The following is an 18,879-nucleotide window of genomic DNA, read 5'->3' as shown; positions in this document are numbered from 1 at the left end:
TGCTGCGAGTGTCCATGGGCGATGGAAGTTGCTTTCCATCAGGTGACCCGTTTGCTCGTTTGCCCCCTTATTTCATAAAAAAAAAAATATTTCTGAGATAATATGTAATATTTGTGATTATTTTACGAAATGGGAAGTCCTATTGTGAAATGTCAATCCAGGATACACCGACGTTAAACTAGGGTCTAGGACTTATCATTATGAAAAAAAAAGTAATTCCATGTATTTAAATTACAAGTAATCTGATTAAATTGTAATTAGAATAAAATTTATTCCAATTACATTCGAATCAACTACTGGTTAATTTCAGGTGCACAATTACTTCATCAATCTGATTATTTTGTAATCAGATTAACAACTACAATGTATTTGTAATTGTGTAATCGTTAATCTAATTACTTTTTGCCCAACTCTGATTTCTAATTAGTTATGAGTTAATTATGACTTATGATTAACTAGATGACGCCCGCAACTCGTTTGCGCCAAAATTCGTTTATCGCGCGGGAAACGTACATTTTTCCGGAATAAAAACTATCCTATGTCCTTTCTCGGGACTCAAAGTATCTCCATGCCAAATTTCAGCAAAATCGGTTCAGCGGTTCGCGCGTGAAGAGGTAACAGGCAGACAGACAGACAGACGGACAGACAGACACACTTTCGCTTTTATAATATTAGTAAGTAAGTATGGATATCTCTTTGAGAGATAATTATTATACTTAACTATCTTTAAGTTTTAATTTATATCTTTTAATGCAAGGTGAATGAAACTTGGTAAAAGAAATAATTAACTCAACATATTCCACGACCTAAAAATAATAATTTCTTTCATCCTCATTAGTAATGTCATAGTAAAATAATGTTTAAGTGCTGGTTCAGTACTATTATAAAATCTAAATGCAGTGAATCTAATGCTACTGTATAAAACGTAATGTCACATAGAGAGTAGAAAGTAAGATGCATTAATGATTAGATAAGCAATTATTTTAAGGGAAAGTATATTGCCTAAACATGCGCATTGCTCTGCTATTTCTTGGTATTTGGTGAACTTTTAACTTGGTACTTGGTATTTGGAAAAAATCGGTAGAGTCCAGTTAAACCCTACCAGCTAAACGGTTGCTTCTGTGCTTGTGAAAATGTGAAAATAATCACGGGAATAGGAAATATACTGAAGCTAAAGCACATAATTAGATAATAGTATAAGTAGTTAAAGGGAAAACTATCACGGCTAAGAACTAAGAAGACTTCATAAGTTTATGAGTTATAGTCGATTAACTAAAAAAAATGTAGATATTTGGCGAAGTGTACAGGAACTTTTCGTTCAAATACCTTTGAACATAACTGAGATGATGTTGTCAGTAGTGTAATTAACACGAAATTTCATTTCATCGTTCATTGACCATACAAAAATTATCAAAAACTAGCGGTACTTACTACGGAACCCTATATTGCGTGTGGCGCGACAAGCACTTGGCCGGTTTTTACCTTATATTTTCCTTTAAAATTTTTCGTTTGGTAATGAGGAACCCTAAAACCTTCGTCGCTATAATAACTTACGCTTACCTAATCAAAATCATTTTGTGGATCATAAAACTATTCTTCATAAGGTTTTCAGCACGATAAGGCATATTGTGAGTAGTTCATTATGTTATTGTTACAACAAACACTTTTACCAATCGAAATTCTATTGCATACAATCGTCAAAGAATACTTACTTGCATCATACTGTATTACAGTAGTATCTGAATATCCTTTTGATGTTAAATTACCAAATAATTTCATGTATATTGAGCCTCAAGAAAACGACAAAAGTTGCAATGATACTCTACCTCAGAAGATGCTAGAAGCTTCCGAAGCGGGCTGCTCAGACTATATCGTTCAAATGAAAGATCCAAAACGGTTCATGACTATCCTAGATCAAAATATACATTTAGGGAATACTAGGCGAAGTGAAAGAAAGATTATTATCCTACCAATACCCGATGTGACATACAAAGAAAGCAACGATGAACTCTTGGAAATTTTAACGATGAAAGAGACCAGTTTCATAGCTAACATCTTACTGATATTGGCTTCTGAAGAACATTGTATTACATATGATTTGGTAACCCATAAATATTATGGGACTACTGACACTGAACAGGCTCTATATCTGGATAAATGGAACTCCTGTACCTGTAAATTCGATAAAAATGAAAACCTATTTCCACACGATATGGCGAATTTGCAAGGGAAAGAAGTGAAAGTGGCAGCATTCACGTACAAGCCCTATGTGCTTTTAGATTTAGATACCGGTCTTGCACCTCTAGGTCGTGATGGAATGGAAATGAGAATCGTTGACGAATTTTGCAGGTAGAGTACATGCTTCAGTATTTTGACTGCGCTGTTATACTTAGAAACCATTATAATTATTAATTTATCTGACTTTAAAGTTAAAATCAGCTCCAGGATGTAGGAAACGGAAAAAAAAATCAATTGCTATATTTTCACCTTTTATAATAACATAATATAATATCTATGGACGCTTCACACCACGTCAGGCTGGCCCCGTGCTAAGTACCTGAAGGACTTGTGTTACGGGTACCAGACAACGGAAATATATTTAATACTTTTTATACTATACTTACATATATTTAAGACTAGCTGTTGCCCGCGACTTCATCCGCGTGGACTTCAGTTTATAGCGCGCGATGTCAACAAAATTGGTGTCAAAAGCTTTTATAAAAAAACCCTGGTACCCCTTAAATCAATACAGCTGTGCAGTGTGCACACAATAAGTATTTCATTTTTTTATATTAAACTTTATATTTTATGCCAAATTTTAAAGCTTATTTAGCCCTCCAATTACACAACTTTACCCATAAACTATTTATCATTGATAGATTTAAGGTTACGTCACTGAACAGATAAAGTACTGACTTATTTAATACCGTAGAATAGATATAACAATCGAAAAAAATCGAAACTTAAATGTAAGATGATACCACGTCTTATAGAAAGACTTTTGAGCAAGCGTCAGCGCGATGTAGAAGACGCACGGCGCCATCTATTATGAACTGTTGGAACTAACTTAATTTGAATAAATTTACGCATTTTCACCCCCTTACAACCCTTTTTTCCAGTAAAAAAGTAGCCTATGTCCTTTCTCAGGCTTTAGACTATCTGTATATGAAATTTCATTACAATCGGTTCGGTAGTTTTGGCGTTTGGCGTGAAAGCGAGACTGACAGACAGACAGACAGACAGACATACAGAGATACTTTTGGCGTTTGGCGTGAAAGCGAGACTGACAGACAGACAGACAGACAGAGATACTTTCGCATTTATAATATTAGTATGGATTATGTGCACACTGCACAGCTGTTTTTGGGTATTTTGATTAATTAAGGGCCGCGCTACACCGGAATGGCAGCGGCGCGCGGCGAGGCGAGCACTTTCAGCGCTGCCATTCCGGTGTAGCGCGGCCCTAAGAGGGGTACCACTTACCAGGGTTTTAAAAAGTTTTTAAATTTGACACACATTTTGTTGACACCGCGCGCTATAAACTAAAGTCCACGCGGACGAAGTCGCGGGCAACAGCTAGTGTTACAATAAAGTAAAAAATAAAACGCCATCTGTTGAATCGTATTAGAACTAAAATGTTCATTGCATCGATATATTTCTGGATTTTTTATAATATTATACATAAAATATGTTTAAGATTTTTGAAATTTTATTTTAATACACATCCAAGACCCAGGAACATTGAAAATCCTTTCTCAGACTCTAGAATAACTGTATACAAAATTTCATTGCAATCGGTTCAGTAGTTTTGGCGTGAAAGCAAGACAGACAGACAGACAGAGATACTTTCGCATTTATAATATTAGTATGGATTTTATAATATTATACATAAAATATGTTTAAGATTTTTGAAATTTTATTTTAATACACATCCAAGACCCAGGAACATTGAAAACTTTTTGTTCCGCCTGCGGGACTCGAACCCAGGACCCCCGGGATGAGCGCTGGCCACGCGCAATGCGAATTCATTTTCATCGATATTTTCATGGAAATAAGATATTTTCCCACATCAAAATGTAGCCTATGTCCTTTCTCAGACTCTAGAATAACTGTATACAAAATTTCATTGCAATCGGTTCAGTAGTTTTGGCGTGAAAGCAAGACAGACAGACAGACAGACAGACAGAGATACTTTCGCATTTATAATATTAGTATGGATTTTTATTATATGATACACATATTTAATACACATCCATGACCCAGGAACTTTGAAAACTTTTTTGTTCCGTCGGTGGGATTTGAACCCGTGACCCCTGGCTTGAGCTACCGACAGCCCACCCACTGAGCCACAGAGGTCATATTTTACTTGCACTTTTGAGTGACCAGCACGTATAGATAATTACAAATTGACTTTTCCTGAAGTTACCAAGAAAAGGCTTAAATATAATTGTGATGCTTATAGGTTGGTTGGTTGTTGACAAAAATGTTACTTATTTCAACTTGGAATTATTGGGACTCTCGAAATCTATATATTAATACGTGAGAGAAAAATTTTGTAACCCTTTTTACGAAAAATGGGGAAACGTAGGTGCATGAAATTTCGCACAGTTATAGTTTATAATTATGGTGAAGGAGTGCATCGAGCTAATATTATTTTAAAATAATGCCTTTATCATATATATTTTTAACAAATAAATCGTTACACACACTACGACACTACTACTAAGAAAAATGACAGATTTTTGAGTGACAAGCCTATACATACGAATTATACTCTTTTATTTATGGTTGAAGTCTGTTGACAACAAGTTGACAAATTGAAAATGGATTATTGTTTTTTTTTATTTAATTTTAGATACTATTAGACAATGCTTAAACGGCCAGTCTGAGATCAGAGACAAGAATTGAAAAAAACTATGATGAAGTCAATATTTTTTACAAAATATAGCTAGTAGTGTCGTTGCAAGTAAGGTCGAATTTCGACCACTGGGCGAACTCTAGTAATAAATAAAGAGTGAATTAAAGACGATCATTATTATAGTTAGTTACCTCCTTTCTATTTATGTCTCCTGGAATTTTTAAAATAGTCTTTATCGCCAAACAATTACAGATGGATAAACTGCACCGTAAAAATAGTAAGGGATGATGAGCACGAGTGGGGGGAAATATACGAAAATCTCACAGGTGTCGGCGTCATAGGAAACGTTTTCGAAGATAGAGCCGACTTGGGAATAAGTAAGTCCTTTACACAAACACATAGGCTTCAAAATATATATAATCGTGTGTATTGAATCAACTTAATTAAAATCTCTTTTCAGCTGCTCTATATTCCTGGTTTGAAGAATACGTTGAGATGGACTTTTCATGTCCTATTATACGAACTGCTATAACTTGCATAGTGCCGTCGCCTAGGTAAATAGTATCACCACCTTCTTATTGTTTTTTTTCCTAATGGTGATTGTCCATTTTTTTTTTTAATTTTGCTCATTACAAAAACATTTCGAGGAATAAGGTCAGTGATCGTTTTTCTATATATAAACGAAAAAAAATACCCATTACTTACTTATATTTTTGAACAAATATGTTTAACCTTTGTTTGACTTTCAATGGCGTTAAATTAGCAATAAATTCGACCAACATTACGTTTCGAACTTTTGGTAAGCTTCTCGTATCAGCTTTCACATAATGAGAACTTGCATTTGAAGAACCAGTCATTATAAATAAGATTGAAAGGAAAAAACATACTGCAGAGGTCAATTATTGGCCGCCGATGATGACGTCAGAGCGAAACTTTAAAAATTTATTGAGAAAAAACTAGCCAATGAATTTCAAAATTATTTAATTTATATTCTTAAAATACCCTATTTTAACGAAAAAAAATATAAAAAGTACATCTGATTTTTTTTGGACAATGCCCATTCCTAATTGTTACGTAGTATATGACATTCTCTTTGTTCCTAATGTGCTTCACTATCACTTAATTTGTAACAAAAATCTTGCCTAGAAATTATGTTTATGATTTGAAGTAACAACCTAATTACCAGATAAGTACCTAAGATTTTTCCTTACTTGAGTATTTTCAGGCGCATAAATATTTAGGTATTTACTAAATACTACTAAATACTACTTCTAATGCTTTCAGGGGCACCTGAAAGCATTAGATAGTAGGTACAACTAGAGTAGGTACAACTAAGTAAAAGTACTTACAATTTCTTACTTATTGTATTCGTAGGCATAGAATTAACTCGTAGGTATGTAGGTATTGAGTTGGTAAGTACTCTATATAACTTGTAAGTCGTGGAATACAACAATTTGCTTGTTATTTTGACTTAAGGCCGGTTTTCAGATTACTGGCTAGTTGGGAGATGCCCCTTCTCCCTTTCAGTCTCTACATGTGGATAGGGTTGTTCCTGACGTTCGTATATGCATCTCTAGCTTTATTTGTTGCCCAAGGCTTTTCGGGCCACAAAATATTCTTTACCACTTTTGGTATAATGATAACACAGGTTTGTAATTTTTTTGGTCACCTACTTAATATGCTTAAAAACGATGTTTTGGCCACGGACGTAAAAAAAATACGGACGGATCGCCATTAAGAAATGAGTGAAGCACCCTTAATAAGCCCAGGCGATCATATGTACACATCTTGCACAAACACTAGCACTGTAATAAGCCGATCGTACCGCCATTACGCAATTAGACTGCATCGCGGTGACACATCTTTGTCATTCATAAATAAAAATAAATATGCCATCTTGTGTAGTAAAATGGTGCAAGAACAATACAACCTTACACAAAAAACATCAAGGAATAATATTTCATAGGTAAGATAACATATTTTTAAAGTATTTTGATAAAATAATGTAAATATTAATTCAACTTCAACAGGTCAGTAATGTCTATAACAAAGTGGGGAAATTTTCCCCAAACCGGGGAAAATTTTAAATTATTTTTAAATAATCAAATAATTAATTTTATTGTCTTTTATTAGTGTCATGTAAGTATTTAGCATACTATTGACCAGTAATTAGGCAGGAATACAATAATAGGGGTGTAGACAGTAAACGAAATCTAATACAAATTATTGTTTTTTTGAGAGTTTGTATTATAGAATTACCGAAAATGGACATATTTTACTTAATAACTTTATAATATTTTTTTTATTTAATAAGTGATTTTTTTTATTGAAATAAGAGTGTATTTATTTTTTATACATATTTTTAGGTGTACCAAAATACTTATGTACTATCAGAGAAGTTGATTCCTATGCAAGTCGGGGACATAAGTAGTTTGGTTGCGTTACGTCAAACCCAGCTGACAGATCACAATTAACATTGAATTGACATAAGTATTCGACTAAATAACGTTGATCTGTCAGTTGCATAGGAATCAACTTCCTTGATGGTACATCTGTAAAATAAATATATTTTCTAAAAATAGTCTACACCCCTATTAATTTCTTAATTTATAATAATAATAATAACTTATTTCGGATCACAACAAAAATCCATAGTGTTAGTAAATAATATAATTGAGACTTAAACTATGTTAGTACATCACATTATCAAATAACAATAGCAGCAATTTGTGTATTAGGAATGGTGAGGCGTTGGAACTTTTAATTTACAAAAGTGGATATAGGTAACTGTTGTTTGACGACCTCTGTGGCTCAGTGGGTGGGCTGTCGGTGGCTCAAGCCGGGGGTCGCGGGTTCGAATCCTGCCGACGGAACAAAGTTTTCAAAGTTCCTGGGTCATGGGTGTGTATTAAATATGTGTATCATATAATAAAAATCTTAAATATATGTATAGTTAATAGTATAAGAGTATTAAATATATTTCCGTTGTCTGGTACCCGTAACACAAGTCCTTCAGGTACATATCACGGGGTCAGACTGACGTGGTGTGAAGCGTCCATAGATAAAATTGTTGTCTTAGATTTCCTTCAGTAGTAGGGGAGGGAAGGTGCTATTGGTGTAGTCACCCGAGCGTCATTGAGACCTAGTAGGAATGAAAATATTGAATGGACCTCTAGACCAGGAATAAATTTAACACCATGTTAGGTGATTTGATTTGACGTTAGCGCATGGTAGAACTCTCGATAGCTCTAACAGGCCGTTAACTGATTTAACAAGCCATTATTTATTTAACATTACTTGATTGTTTGATGAAACGGGTTACGGGACTTAAGTATCTTATATCTTTTCGTATACAGGTTTCTTATATAGGTTTCGGGGGCGATAAATCTGTCTAGCTAGGAATTATTTTTAGAAAATGTCATTTTATTCGTGTTTTATCGAATACCGAGCAAAGCTCGGTCAAATAGCTAGTAATAATTTTATTATTGTAAACGTTTGTACATAATCATTATTACTAATAATGTTATGTAAATAATATACTTCGCTGTACGTAATATCTGTTTTTTTTTCTATCTATAGTGTCATAAAAATAATATTTTCATTATGACATCTTTAACAACCGCTTACATTTCTGAAGCGAAAAAAACATAAAAATATGTTTAAGTATAAAAAATACATTTAACTTGTCTGAGTTTACAAAATTTAAAAGTAGGGAAATTTATGATTTATATGGCAACCCTCATATCACGCACACGTCCTACACGGGCGGCCATAACTAGGCTTCACTCGTGATTAGAGAAGGTTACGTCCGTACTTTTTTTACGTCTGTGGTTTTGGCGTTTAAAATTAATAAAAAGTAAATTTAAATAGCTCTTGCACGATGTAACTAATGAAGTACAGTTACCTTTTTTACGCAATAATTATTATCATAGCATTGCTAATGTGCCAAAAATTTACATTTGAAGCCATTAAAAAGCAGTTAACAGACTTAAAGTAGGTAGTAGGCAAAACATTACGTGAAGAAATGGTTTTTTCTTTCCCGTAGAACAATTTTAATGATAATATTTCTATTAATTCTATTTGATTTTTATTAGATAAATAGCATGGCATTGCTAATGTATCAACCGTTGAGATTTAATGGTACCATTGAGGAAATTGATTTCCAGGCAGAATATGACAGATCAACGTCATTTGGTCGGATTATGTCAATTATTCAATTAATGTTAATTGTAATATTTTGTCGGCTGTGTTTGACGCGCGTCCAAACTATGTAGGTCCCCCATCTGTCAAGTAATCAACTTCTCTGATAGTACATTCATGGTATCAAAACAACAGATGACATCTGTCAAGTATTTTTATACGTGGGAGAGCCATGCTTCGGCACGAATGGGCCGGCTCGACCGGATAAATACCACGTTCTCACAGAAAACCGGCGTGAAACAGCGCTTGCGCTGTGTTTCGCCGAGTGAGTGAGTTTACCGGAGGCCCAATCCCCTACCCTATTCCCTTTCCTACCCTCCCCTATTCCCTTCCCTTCCCTACCCTCCCCTATTACCCTATTCCCTCTTAAAAGGCCGGCAACGCACATGCAGCTCTTCTGATGCTGCGAGTGTCCATGGGCGACGGAAGTTGCTTTCCATCAGGTGACCCGTTTGCTCGTTTGCCCCCTTAGTTCATTAAAAAAAAAAAAAAAAAAATTTCATTCATATAGGTCACCTTTCTAAGGCCATGTCACCAATATTTGTGTAATTTTCAGTCCCAGCCAGAACACGGTTTCAGCTCGTGGCGAATACGCAATGTGATAGGATGGATGATGTTGACCGGCTTGGTTTTGGACAACGCCTACAGCGGCGGTCTAGCGTCCACCTTCACAGTGCCTAAATATGAGAAATCCATCGATACCATAGAAGACATCGTCGATAGAGAGCTGACGTGGGGGGCTACTCACGACGCGTGGATATTCTCCCTAATGCTTTCGCAAGAGGTAGAAAGGTTCTTTATTAACTGTCATAGAGTGTTGGTTAGGGGAATACCAGTGTGGGATATATGCGTGAAGGCCGCAAAGGAAGATCTTCCGACCAAGCATACCACATGCTCGGCCAGGCCGAAGCCCACGTGATACATTTCAGCTACATACAGTGTGTTAGTGTAAACACCGTTATCCTTGAAACCATTAAGTGAGTCAAAATGAAAAACTTTTTCTATGTACAAACAATGCTGGGAACTCATAAAAAAATGCCGTCTGCATACCCATACGGATAGACGGATTTTTTTAGTTCCCAGCATTGTTCTCATAGACAAATATTGTTCATTTTGACTTGATTTTGAAGGGCTCATTTGATGGTTTCAAGGATAACGGTGTTTACACTAACATCTTGTATATTATATCGATTATCGACGCGCCTAGAAAACTTCGATAGCGCGATGCAGGAATGTGGCGCTATTTGTGAGTACCACCACACCAGCAAAACATAAAAAGTACCATCGAGGAAATTGATTCCTAGGCAGTTGACAGACCAAAGTCATTTGGTCGGATCATGTCAATTTAATGTTAATTGTGATCTGTCGGCTGGGTTTGTCGTAACGCGACCAAACTACGTAGGTCCCCCATCTGCCTAGGAATCAACTTCTTTGATAACACATCAAGGGTCAAGGGTCATTGTAACTTTTCTGGTGTTGCGAAAATCTAATGTCAATAAGTGCCACTTTCTGTTTGCCATTGGACGATCCATATTATCTGCTGCTCATTTCCAGACTCCAGTGCCGTAAAAAGTCTTTTTTGCGCCCTGTGCGAGCTTCTACAACTGCGCCCTTGCTTTTTTAGATATTATTATATTACCCAAAGTAATGTATATGTCTATTTTACTGTTGAAATCGTGCTCTAGGGGCGCAGCGGGAACTATTATCGGAAGCAAACCGAAAAAATAATACCTACTCCTGCCTGGCTTGGCCATTTTTGCGCCCCCTCAGAGTCTACGCCCTGTGCCTGGGCACCGGTGGCACCGCCCTATTAACGGCACTGCTCATATCCCGATAAAGAAAATCTGGAAGAATATTTTTTTGTTTTAGCCATTAATTAAAGATCTACTTAGGCTTTTCAAAACTTATCCAGCCGAAGAGTTGCAGCGTAAAAGTTTTACGAGAAACATGGCTTTCAGCATTGAGAAGTTACCAGCAGGTAGGTTGATATTTAGGTAAGTAGGTGAGCTAGTAGGTACTATAGCCACTGGGCTGGGCTACACGTACGATCATAATCTTTTGATCTAAAGGTTTTTTTTTAATGAAATAAAGGGGCAAACGAGCAAACGGGTCACCTGATGGAAAGCAACTTCCGTCGCCCATGGACACTCGCAGCATCAGAAGAGCTGCAGGTGCATTGCCGGCCTTTTGAGAGGGAATAAGGAATAGAGGAGGGTAGGGAAGGGAAGGGAATAGGGGAGGGTAGGGGTGGAAATAGGGTAGGGGATTGGGCCTCCGGTAAACTCACTCACTCGGCGAAACACAGCGCAAGCGCTGTTTCATGCCGGTTTTTTGTGACAACGTGGTATTTCTCCGGTCGAGACGGCCCATTCGTGCCGAAGCATGGCTCTCCCACGTGTGTAAAATATTTCGGTCGAAAAATGGCGGTTACTACTTAACATTTATGCTTCAAAATTCGACTCAGCTCATATTGAGCTTCCTGTTGATATTATAATGTTAGCTTAAAGCCATAATGATATACATATCGACGGGTGAAAGCGGAAGTGGCGTAACTTGAATTTTGGCCAAAATCACTTTTTAATTGATTGTTGTATAAAAACAATTCTACGTCGAATAGTCTATATCTCGTCTTTCTACGATAAATTCTAGTAAAGATACGACCATGGATTTTTACCACCTTTTAGCACAGACCTTAAAACAATTTGTCGTAACTAGACGAAAAACTCCAATTTTTGGATAAAAGATAGATACGACAATGCGTGAGAAATTAGAAAAAGATACGACACAGGTTTTTTAACGCTCGAATTTGATTTGAATGAGTTACGACATTTCTGTCGCCTAAAATACAACATTCCCAAGGATACGACAATTTCGCTGCGGGAAATGTTGTGTACTTTTATAGATACGACAATTTTTTTCATACTTATTTCATAGGTATGAAAAAGTTATTACATTTTAAACACATAATTTTAATCTTAAACCTACACTTACAACCGACGAATATAGTTGAGTTATGTGTACAGAGATAAGTAACGCCATTTTATTTCCCTGCCGCCCCTCTATGATACCTTCGCCGGCGCTCATTATACGCCGTTCTTAACGGCTTTTAGTTGATGCGCGAGCGTCGATTTGAGAAAACGATTTTGTTGCTGTATTCTTAACACTATTGTATCAATGCACGTTTATTCGTGTCATAAATGAAGCTTAATCAAGTGTAGTGAAAGCAGAGTGGGCCTTTTTTTGATGGGCAGGGCAACCCATCATGGGTGCCCCGGGTTGAGGGTGTGCTTCAGTTAAGCTGAAGCACGCCGGGGGTATGTGGGACTAAAACTAAAACCACCTGCGGTTTGTCTTCAGCCGTATACGGAGGGATGTCCTGGATATGTCTAACACAGGACTCCCTCCACGACCGGACTTCCTCCAAAATAAGGGAACGCTTTGGCAAACTGAAGCATTCCCTTCGGCGCCGGGACTAGCTAAGCCGGTCAGGTTCCCACCCTGACCCGGAGCCCCGGATTAGACAGAAGTTTGGAGGCTCGCGTAACGACGCCTCTGTACTTCCATCCTACGCCAGCGGAGCGGAACGGAGGATGGATCATCCTCTCGCACGCAAGGACGGTTTCGCAGAAAGGGACCGCCGCCTGCCAGGCCTCATCGCTCTCGAGCATGCAGCGAACCATGCTCGAGAGCGAGAGGTCCCGCCCAAGCACCGCCAAAAATCATGGGGCTGCACGGTCCAACAAACGCACACCTCGAGGGTGTACTGGGCCGTGTCCTCCGCAGCACCGCACTCATGGCAGGCTGGTGTTGGCTCCCTCCTGGCGACATTGCACAAGTACGCACCGAAACATCCTTGTCCAGTGAGCACCTGTGCAAGGTGGAAGGTGAGGGGTTTTCTCTTGTGGCGCCGCAAGAACTGGATGCAGAGCCTGAGCAATACGTTAACCGTACTGGGCCTGCGCCAGGCCCTCACCCCACCTCCTCAACAGCCACTGCTATCCCAGCTTTCGGACCCGCCGGAGCTCCTCCCAATGTAGGTCTTCACCCCGTGACCTCTCCGAAACGAGGAGGTGCAACTCGGCAAAGACCGTCGCAACAAGCTCCCACGCCGCGTTTTCCACCAGGGCAGTGGCTGCCGCCCAGAACGCTCACCGCAAAGACCCGCTGCGCTCTTCGCAGCTGGGCCTCTCATATATTCTTACTAGCGGTGAGGGAATCTGCCCAAATTGGGGCACCGTACAGGGCTATACTCCGACAGACTCCGGAGTAAAGCCGCTTGCAGGCTCTGCTGGGCCCTCCTATATTAGGCAGAAGCCGTCCCAGCGCTGACGCCACGCTCGCGACCTTCGGTCCAACTGTTAGAAATGTGGGCCGAAGGTCCACCTCCCATCCAGGATGAGTCCAAGACATTTAAGCGTCGGACTCATCCTGACCTCCATCTCTCCGATAAGGAATCGTGCTTTGGGTGGGGGACCTCTCCTCCCGGGTCCGCGGAAGAGTAGGGTTTCGGGCTTGCTTAGGTGTACCCGAAGCCCAAGCCACTCTATGCGGCTGACAATGAGGGATGCTCCCACCTCAGCCAGCCGCGCAGCCTTCTCGAAGGTCTTCTCTCGGAATAAGACATAGGTGTGGTCGCAGTAACAGACGAGCACCATGCCCGAGAGAAGAGCACACCGCAGGACCCAGTCGAAGCAAGAAACATCCAGACGCGAACCTTGTGGGACACCGCACTCGACCTTCCTCCTCTCTAAGGACCCCAACCCGTTCTCGTAGAAAGCAGAGTGAGCCGGCTTCTATTGTTTTGAAAAAGTGTGCTCCAGAGTTGGCTCCGGTCTTAACATGTCTTTTCCGTTTCTCCTACACTTCTGGCATTGTCCCGGCTTCTTGCAAGACAGCTTTGATGTACCCGATCCCCAAAATAGGTGACCGCTCATATCCTTTCAACTACAGACCAATCGTAATAACCTCCGTCTTCTCGCAGATTATGGAATCCATTATCAATAGCCAGCTCTTTCGATACTGGGTGGCTTGGGATTACTAAGCGACAAACAGTACGGGTTCCGAAAGGGTCGCTCGGCTGGTGATATCTTGGCGTACCTAACTCATCGTTGGGCTCAGGTGATTGAGTCGAAGGGAGAGACATTGGCTGTTAGTTTGGACGTTACAAAGAACTTTGATCGGGTACGGCAAAAAGCGCTGCTATCAAAGCTTCCATAATATAGGCTCCCCGAGAATTTATGCAAATGGGTCACAATTTTCTTAGCAGATCAATGACATGTTACATAACAACGGCATTTATTGCTATGCAAATGATAGTACAGTTGATTCCCTATATACCAGCTCCCCCCTTATTTTTCTAAATGTCATTGAGAGTCGAAACGAACTTGTGTCTGAAATAGAGAATTCACAGGAGAAAGTCTCTGAATAGGATCGACGTTACTTATTCCAATTCAACCCCGCCAAGATACAAGTTTACGCGTTCACCACTAAAAAGTCAGAAATAGTCATATATCTCCTTGTTTTCAAGGTACCTCTTTAACAATCTCCGCCAGCATTGAAATACTTGGCGTAAACATATCGAGCGAAGTCCAGTTCCGGTGTCATCTAAAAAGTGAAGCCAAGCTAGCCTCGAAAAAGCTTGGTGTTTTTAACAGAGCGAGACAGTATTCCAGTCCGGGCTAACGTCTACAACTCTACAAGGCGCAGGTTCGGCCTTATATGGAATACTCTTCTCATCTCTGGACAGGGGCGCCAAATACCAACTACTCCCTTTGGATCGTATCCAACGAAGAACCGCTTGAATTGTTGACTGCCACAGTATTTCAAACACGCTTGACCCCCTGGAATCACGCCGAGATGTAGCTGCACTCTGATTCCTCTATCGGCTGTATCACAGGGAGTGCTCCTGCAACTTTTCGCCATCATTCTTCACGGTGTAAGACTGCCACTCATCACCTTAAAGAGTGGCAGTCTTCCACCCACGTGCGTTTTTCACGTAATTTCCAGCAGGAAATTACGTGCAGCAGCACACATGTAAAATTCCCTGTTTATTTTCTTATATTATAAACAAATAACAGTAAATAATCGTATTATTTCTTATAATATGTTATAATTACATTCTTTCAAAACAAACAATTCATTCACTTTAAGATACAGCATTCCATTATAACAACGTCTGTCGCCGATTTTGCACTTAAACCAAAAGTTGTAATGCAATTTCATTAAGTAAACAAGATACGGCGAAATGAAATTTGTAGCGGCATGTCATATTTGAGATACGACAGATCCATCGCTCAAAAAAAAGCTTTTTTAAGTTGTCTATATATTTCCTCTCAAAGATACAACATTTCTGCTGCATAAAATAGAAAAAATATTTTGTCGTAACTTGTTAAAAATCAATGAAATATCAACTTTAGAACAATTTGAAGAAACTCATCGTATAGGCCTCAGATTAATATAAAAACGTTCCAATTTTTAACGTTCTATGTTGATAAATATAGAAGTTATGAATTTTTAAAAAAGTTTTTTGGCTCTACTGTAAAGTTGGGTTTTTCGAGATACGCCACTTCTGCTTTCACCCGTCGATATTATAATATCATAATTTAATGTCAAGCCTAATGTAGGTAAGCCATACATTCTACGGTCTACCGAAGAGGGCCACCTGTGCAATTTTTGAGCCTACCCAGGCGACCGACGCAAAATCGAAAATCAATTCTTTTGAGTGACGCCTGCGCAAGCATAACTGCACACACCTCTCCGGTATACCGTAGCGAGTATGGCTTACATTATAAACCTCCAAATTAAGTACCTAAGTACCTAACATTCTGATAATAAAATGTCGTTGTTCTGTGACTGTAATGTGTTTTTAGGATACTTTGCGATCGGTGAGTACATAACGAAGGAAGCGTCTAAGGACTTCACAATAATGTTGGAGAACTTCTATTACGAGCAATGTGTGGTGATGCTGCGGAAAAGCTCGCCCTACACGGAGAAGCTGAGCGAATTCGTTGGACGGCTACACGAGAGTGGACTAATACTGTCATGGGAAACTCAGGTCGGGGTTTTCAGGTTTTTTTAACAGAAAAGCAAAGTGTACGTTTTCAGCGCGTTAAATTACATATTATTAGGTATAACCGCTGCAATATCCAGTCTAGATTGTTTTTTACGGTTCCGTAGCCAAATGGCAAAAAACGGAACCCTTATAGATTCATCGTGTCTGTCTGTCCGTCTGTCCATCCGTCCGTCCGTCTGTCCGTCCGTCTGTCCGTCTGTCCGTCCGTCTGTCCGTCCGTCTGTCCGTCCGTCCGTCCGTCCGTCCGTCCATCCGTCCGTCCATCCGTCCATCCGTCCATCCGTCCATCCGTCCATCCCTCCGTCCGTCCGTCCGTCCGTCCGTCCATCCGTCCACATTCTCCGAAACTATAAGAGCTTTACTATTGAAACTTGGTATGTAGATGTAGTCTGTGAACCACATTAAGATTTTGATACAAAAATGAAAAATATATTAAAAATTTTAGGGGTCCCCATAGGTACAACTGAAACAAAAAAAAATAATCTAGACTATGCGTGTGGGGTATCTATGGATAGGTCTTCAAAAATCATATTAAGGTTTCTCAAATCATTTTTCTAACCTGAACAGATTGCGAGAGAGACTCTTACAAAGTGGTAAAATGTGTCCCCCCCCCCTCTAACTTCTAAAGTAAGGGCATGATAATTCTAAAAAAATATATGATGTACATTACTATAAGAACTACCAACCAAAATTGGTTTGAACGAGATCTAGCAAGTAGTTTGTTTTATACGTCATAAATGGTACTTATACCTTAATTTAACTTTCATTACCTAAATCAACTGAAATATAAAAATAAATCAAAAACCTTTTAATTTCATAGAAATAAATATTGCTGCTGCGGAGCCCTTCATGGGCGAGTCCAACTCGCACCTGGCCGTTTTTTTTTGTTATATTTCAAAGTAGACATGATCGCATCTTTTCTTTTGAATCCTGGCCCATTGCTATATTATTAATTATTTTTATTTGAATACATAAAGAAATAGAACAAGTAGGTATTCTATAAATAAGTAAAAATCGGCCAAGTGCGATTCGGACTCGCGCACGCAGGGTTCCGTACCGGTATAGAGCGAAAGTAGACAAATATTGTGTTATTTGTATGGGAGCCCCCCTTAAGTATTTACTTTATTTTAATTTTATTATTAATTATTAAAGTATAAATATAATTAAGGATTTTGTGAAAATTTGAAGTGCCTAGCTGTTACCATTATTGATTACGAGCTAAAAAGGCCAAAAAAATCACGTTTCTTGTATGGGAGCCCTCCATAAATAAGTATTATTAACTTTATTTTATTTTTAGTATTTGTTGTTATAGCGGCAACAGATATATACATATTCTGTGAAAATTTCAGAAGTCTAGCTATAGCCGTTCTTGAGTTACAGCCTGGAGACAGACAGACAGACAGACAGACAGACGGACGGACGGACGGACAGACAACGAAGTCTTAGTAATAGGGTCCCGTTTTTACCCTTTGGGTACGGAACCCTAAAAAATGTAATTTTTCAGGTAGCCTTAAATTATTTGGACTTTGAAGTGCAGTTGGAGGTAAAATTGTCTAGATCGAAACATGACGTCGAAAATATAGAGCCCTTAAGTTTTCGTCAGGTTGTGGTTAGTAATTTTTATTTATTTATTACTAAATGATTACTAGTAAATTACTTCTTCTCTGTAGCTAATTATTAATATTAATAATAATAAATGTACTGTACATAATAGTTTCTTTTTTGTGTTTTCAGGGAGTTTTCATAATATACGGATTAGGTATGGGAGCTGCGGTAATCGCTTTCGTATTTGAGGTATTAATTTTTCGGGAAAAGAAGATCTAGTTAATAAAGCTGGTACGCCTAAATATTATTTTAATCAGATGTTTTTGTTATATTTTTTGCTAGTTTATCTGATGTCTAACTATTAATGACGTTTGCTAATTGCTTTTAAGTTTTAATATTGTCGTAAACTGTGGTCGTAAACTAATTAAGATCTCTAAAAACATAGTCTATGGTCGTAAGTAAATCCTACGTATCCACCATAATATATTATCCCTGCGTTCCATTTGATGTTCAAAACGATCAAAACGCTCAAAATAGGAGGCATTTTGAGTGTTTTGATCGTTTTTAACATTGAGGTACTATAGACTGGAGAGAGCCTTATAGCCCGTCAAAAAAGTCACGACATTAATAGAGTCGCCACTTGTTTTCGGTGTGGCCTCTTATGGCCACACTGTATCCAGTCACTATAAAAGATTTTGATACTTTATATTAAATACAGTTTAAAAACACGTTGTAAATATTATGATTTATATATATTATGTAGTTAAGAAAATTTTAAATAATTATGATGTATTTATATTGTGTGTTTAATTTACGACATTACAAGAAACAATCTAATCTATGTAAAGTACCTACCTATTATAATCTTTGTACAACTCGGGCGAATTAACATGACACCTGGTTCAATTGACGTTTCTCTTAAGTACTGAGTGCAAAAAAAGTTTTTTTATTTTAAGTTATTTTAAAAAAAATTACGTTACCGGAACTAGTTATTTTTATAGGGCTACACTAACCACAGTATTAACCAAGTACGAGTTGGACTCGCCCAAGGGTTCCCCAGCAGGAATACGAGGTTTATGGATGCGTCCGATAATTTGTATCTAGCTTCATATTAATATATATTCCGTGAGTAGCTAATTCATACCACAGATGCACGGCAATGTTCAAACGTTAATACAAATAACAAAAACTTAACAAATTTAAC

At 38.3% G+C, this 18,879-nt stretch overlaps 1 protein-coding gene across 1 annotated transcript; it reads left to right on the top strand.

The window, feature by feature from the left end:
• The first annotated feature begins 1,642 nt into the window (after positions 1-1,642).
• LOC121731399 (glutamate receptor ionotropic, kainate 2-like) lies at positions 1,643-17,954 on the top strand. The gene is made up of 9 exons (XM_042120804.1): positions 1,643-2,349; positions 5,111-5,235; positions 5,319-5,412; positions 6,347-6,506; positions 9,615-9,842; positions 10,928-11,036; positions 15,928-16,112; positions 17,635-17,739; positions 17,865-17,954. The coding sequence occupies exons 1-9, from the start codon at positions 1,643-1,645 to the stop codon at positions 17,952-17,954; spliced, it is 1,803 nt and encodes a 600-aa protein (XP_041976738.1).
• Positions 17,955-18,879: the final 925 nt, after the last annotated feature.

This window comes from Aricia agestis, chromosome 10 (assembly GCF_905147365.1).
Source record: "Aricia agestis chromosome 10, ilAriAges1.1, whole genome shotgun sequence".
In the NCBI taxonomy this organism is placed as follows: domain Eukaryota; kingdom Metazoa; phylum Arthropoda; class Insecta; order Lepidoptera; family Lycaenidae; genus Aricia; species Aricia agestis.
Note: the sequence above shows the minus strand (reverse complement) of the source record. Positions and strands in the feature narration are given on the sequence as shown.

What these genes read in the sequence shown, in the direction of transcription:
- LOC121731399 (XM_042120804.1), top strand. Translation starts at nt 1,643, where the DNA reads ATGTTATTGTTACAACAAACACTTTTACCAATCGAAATTCTATTGCAT. An exon ending in ATCGTTGACGAATTTTGCAG is followed by an intron (nt 2,350 to 5,110) that starts GTAGAGTACATG and finishes AAACAATTACAG; the next exon opens with ATGGATAAACTGCACCGTAA. An exon ending in TTGGTATAATGATAACACAG is followed by an intron (nt 6,507 to 9,614) that starts GTTTGTAATTTT and finishes TGTAATTTTCAG; the next exon opens with TCCCAGCCAGAACACGGTTT.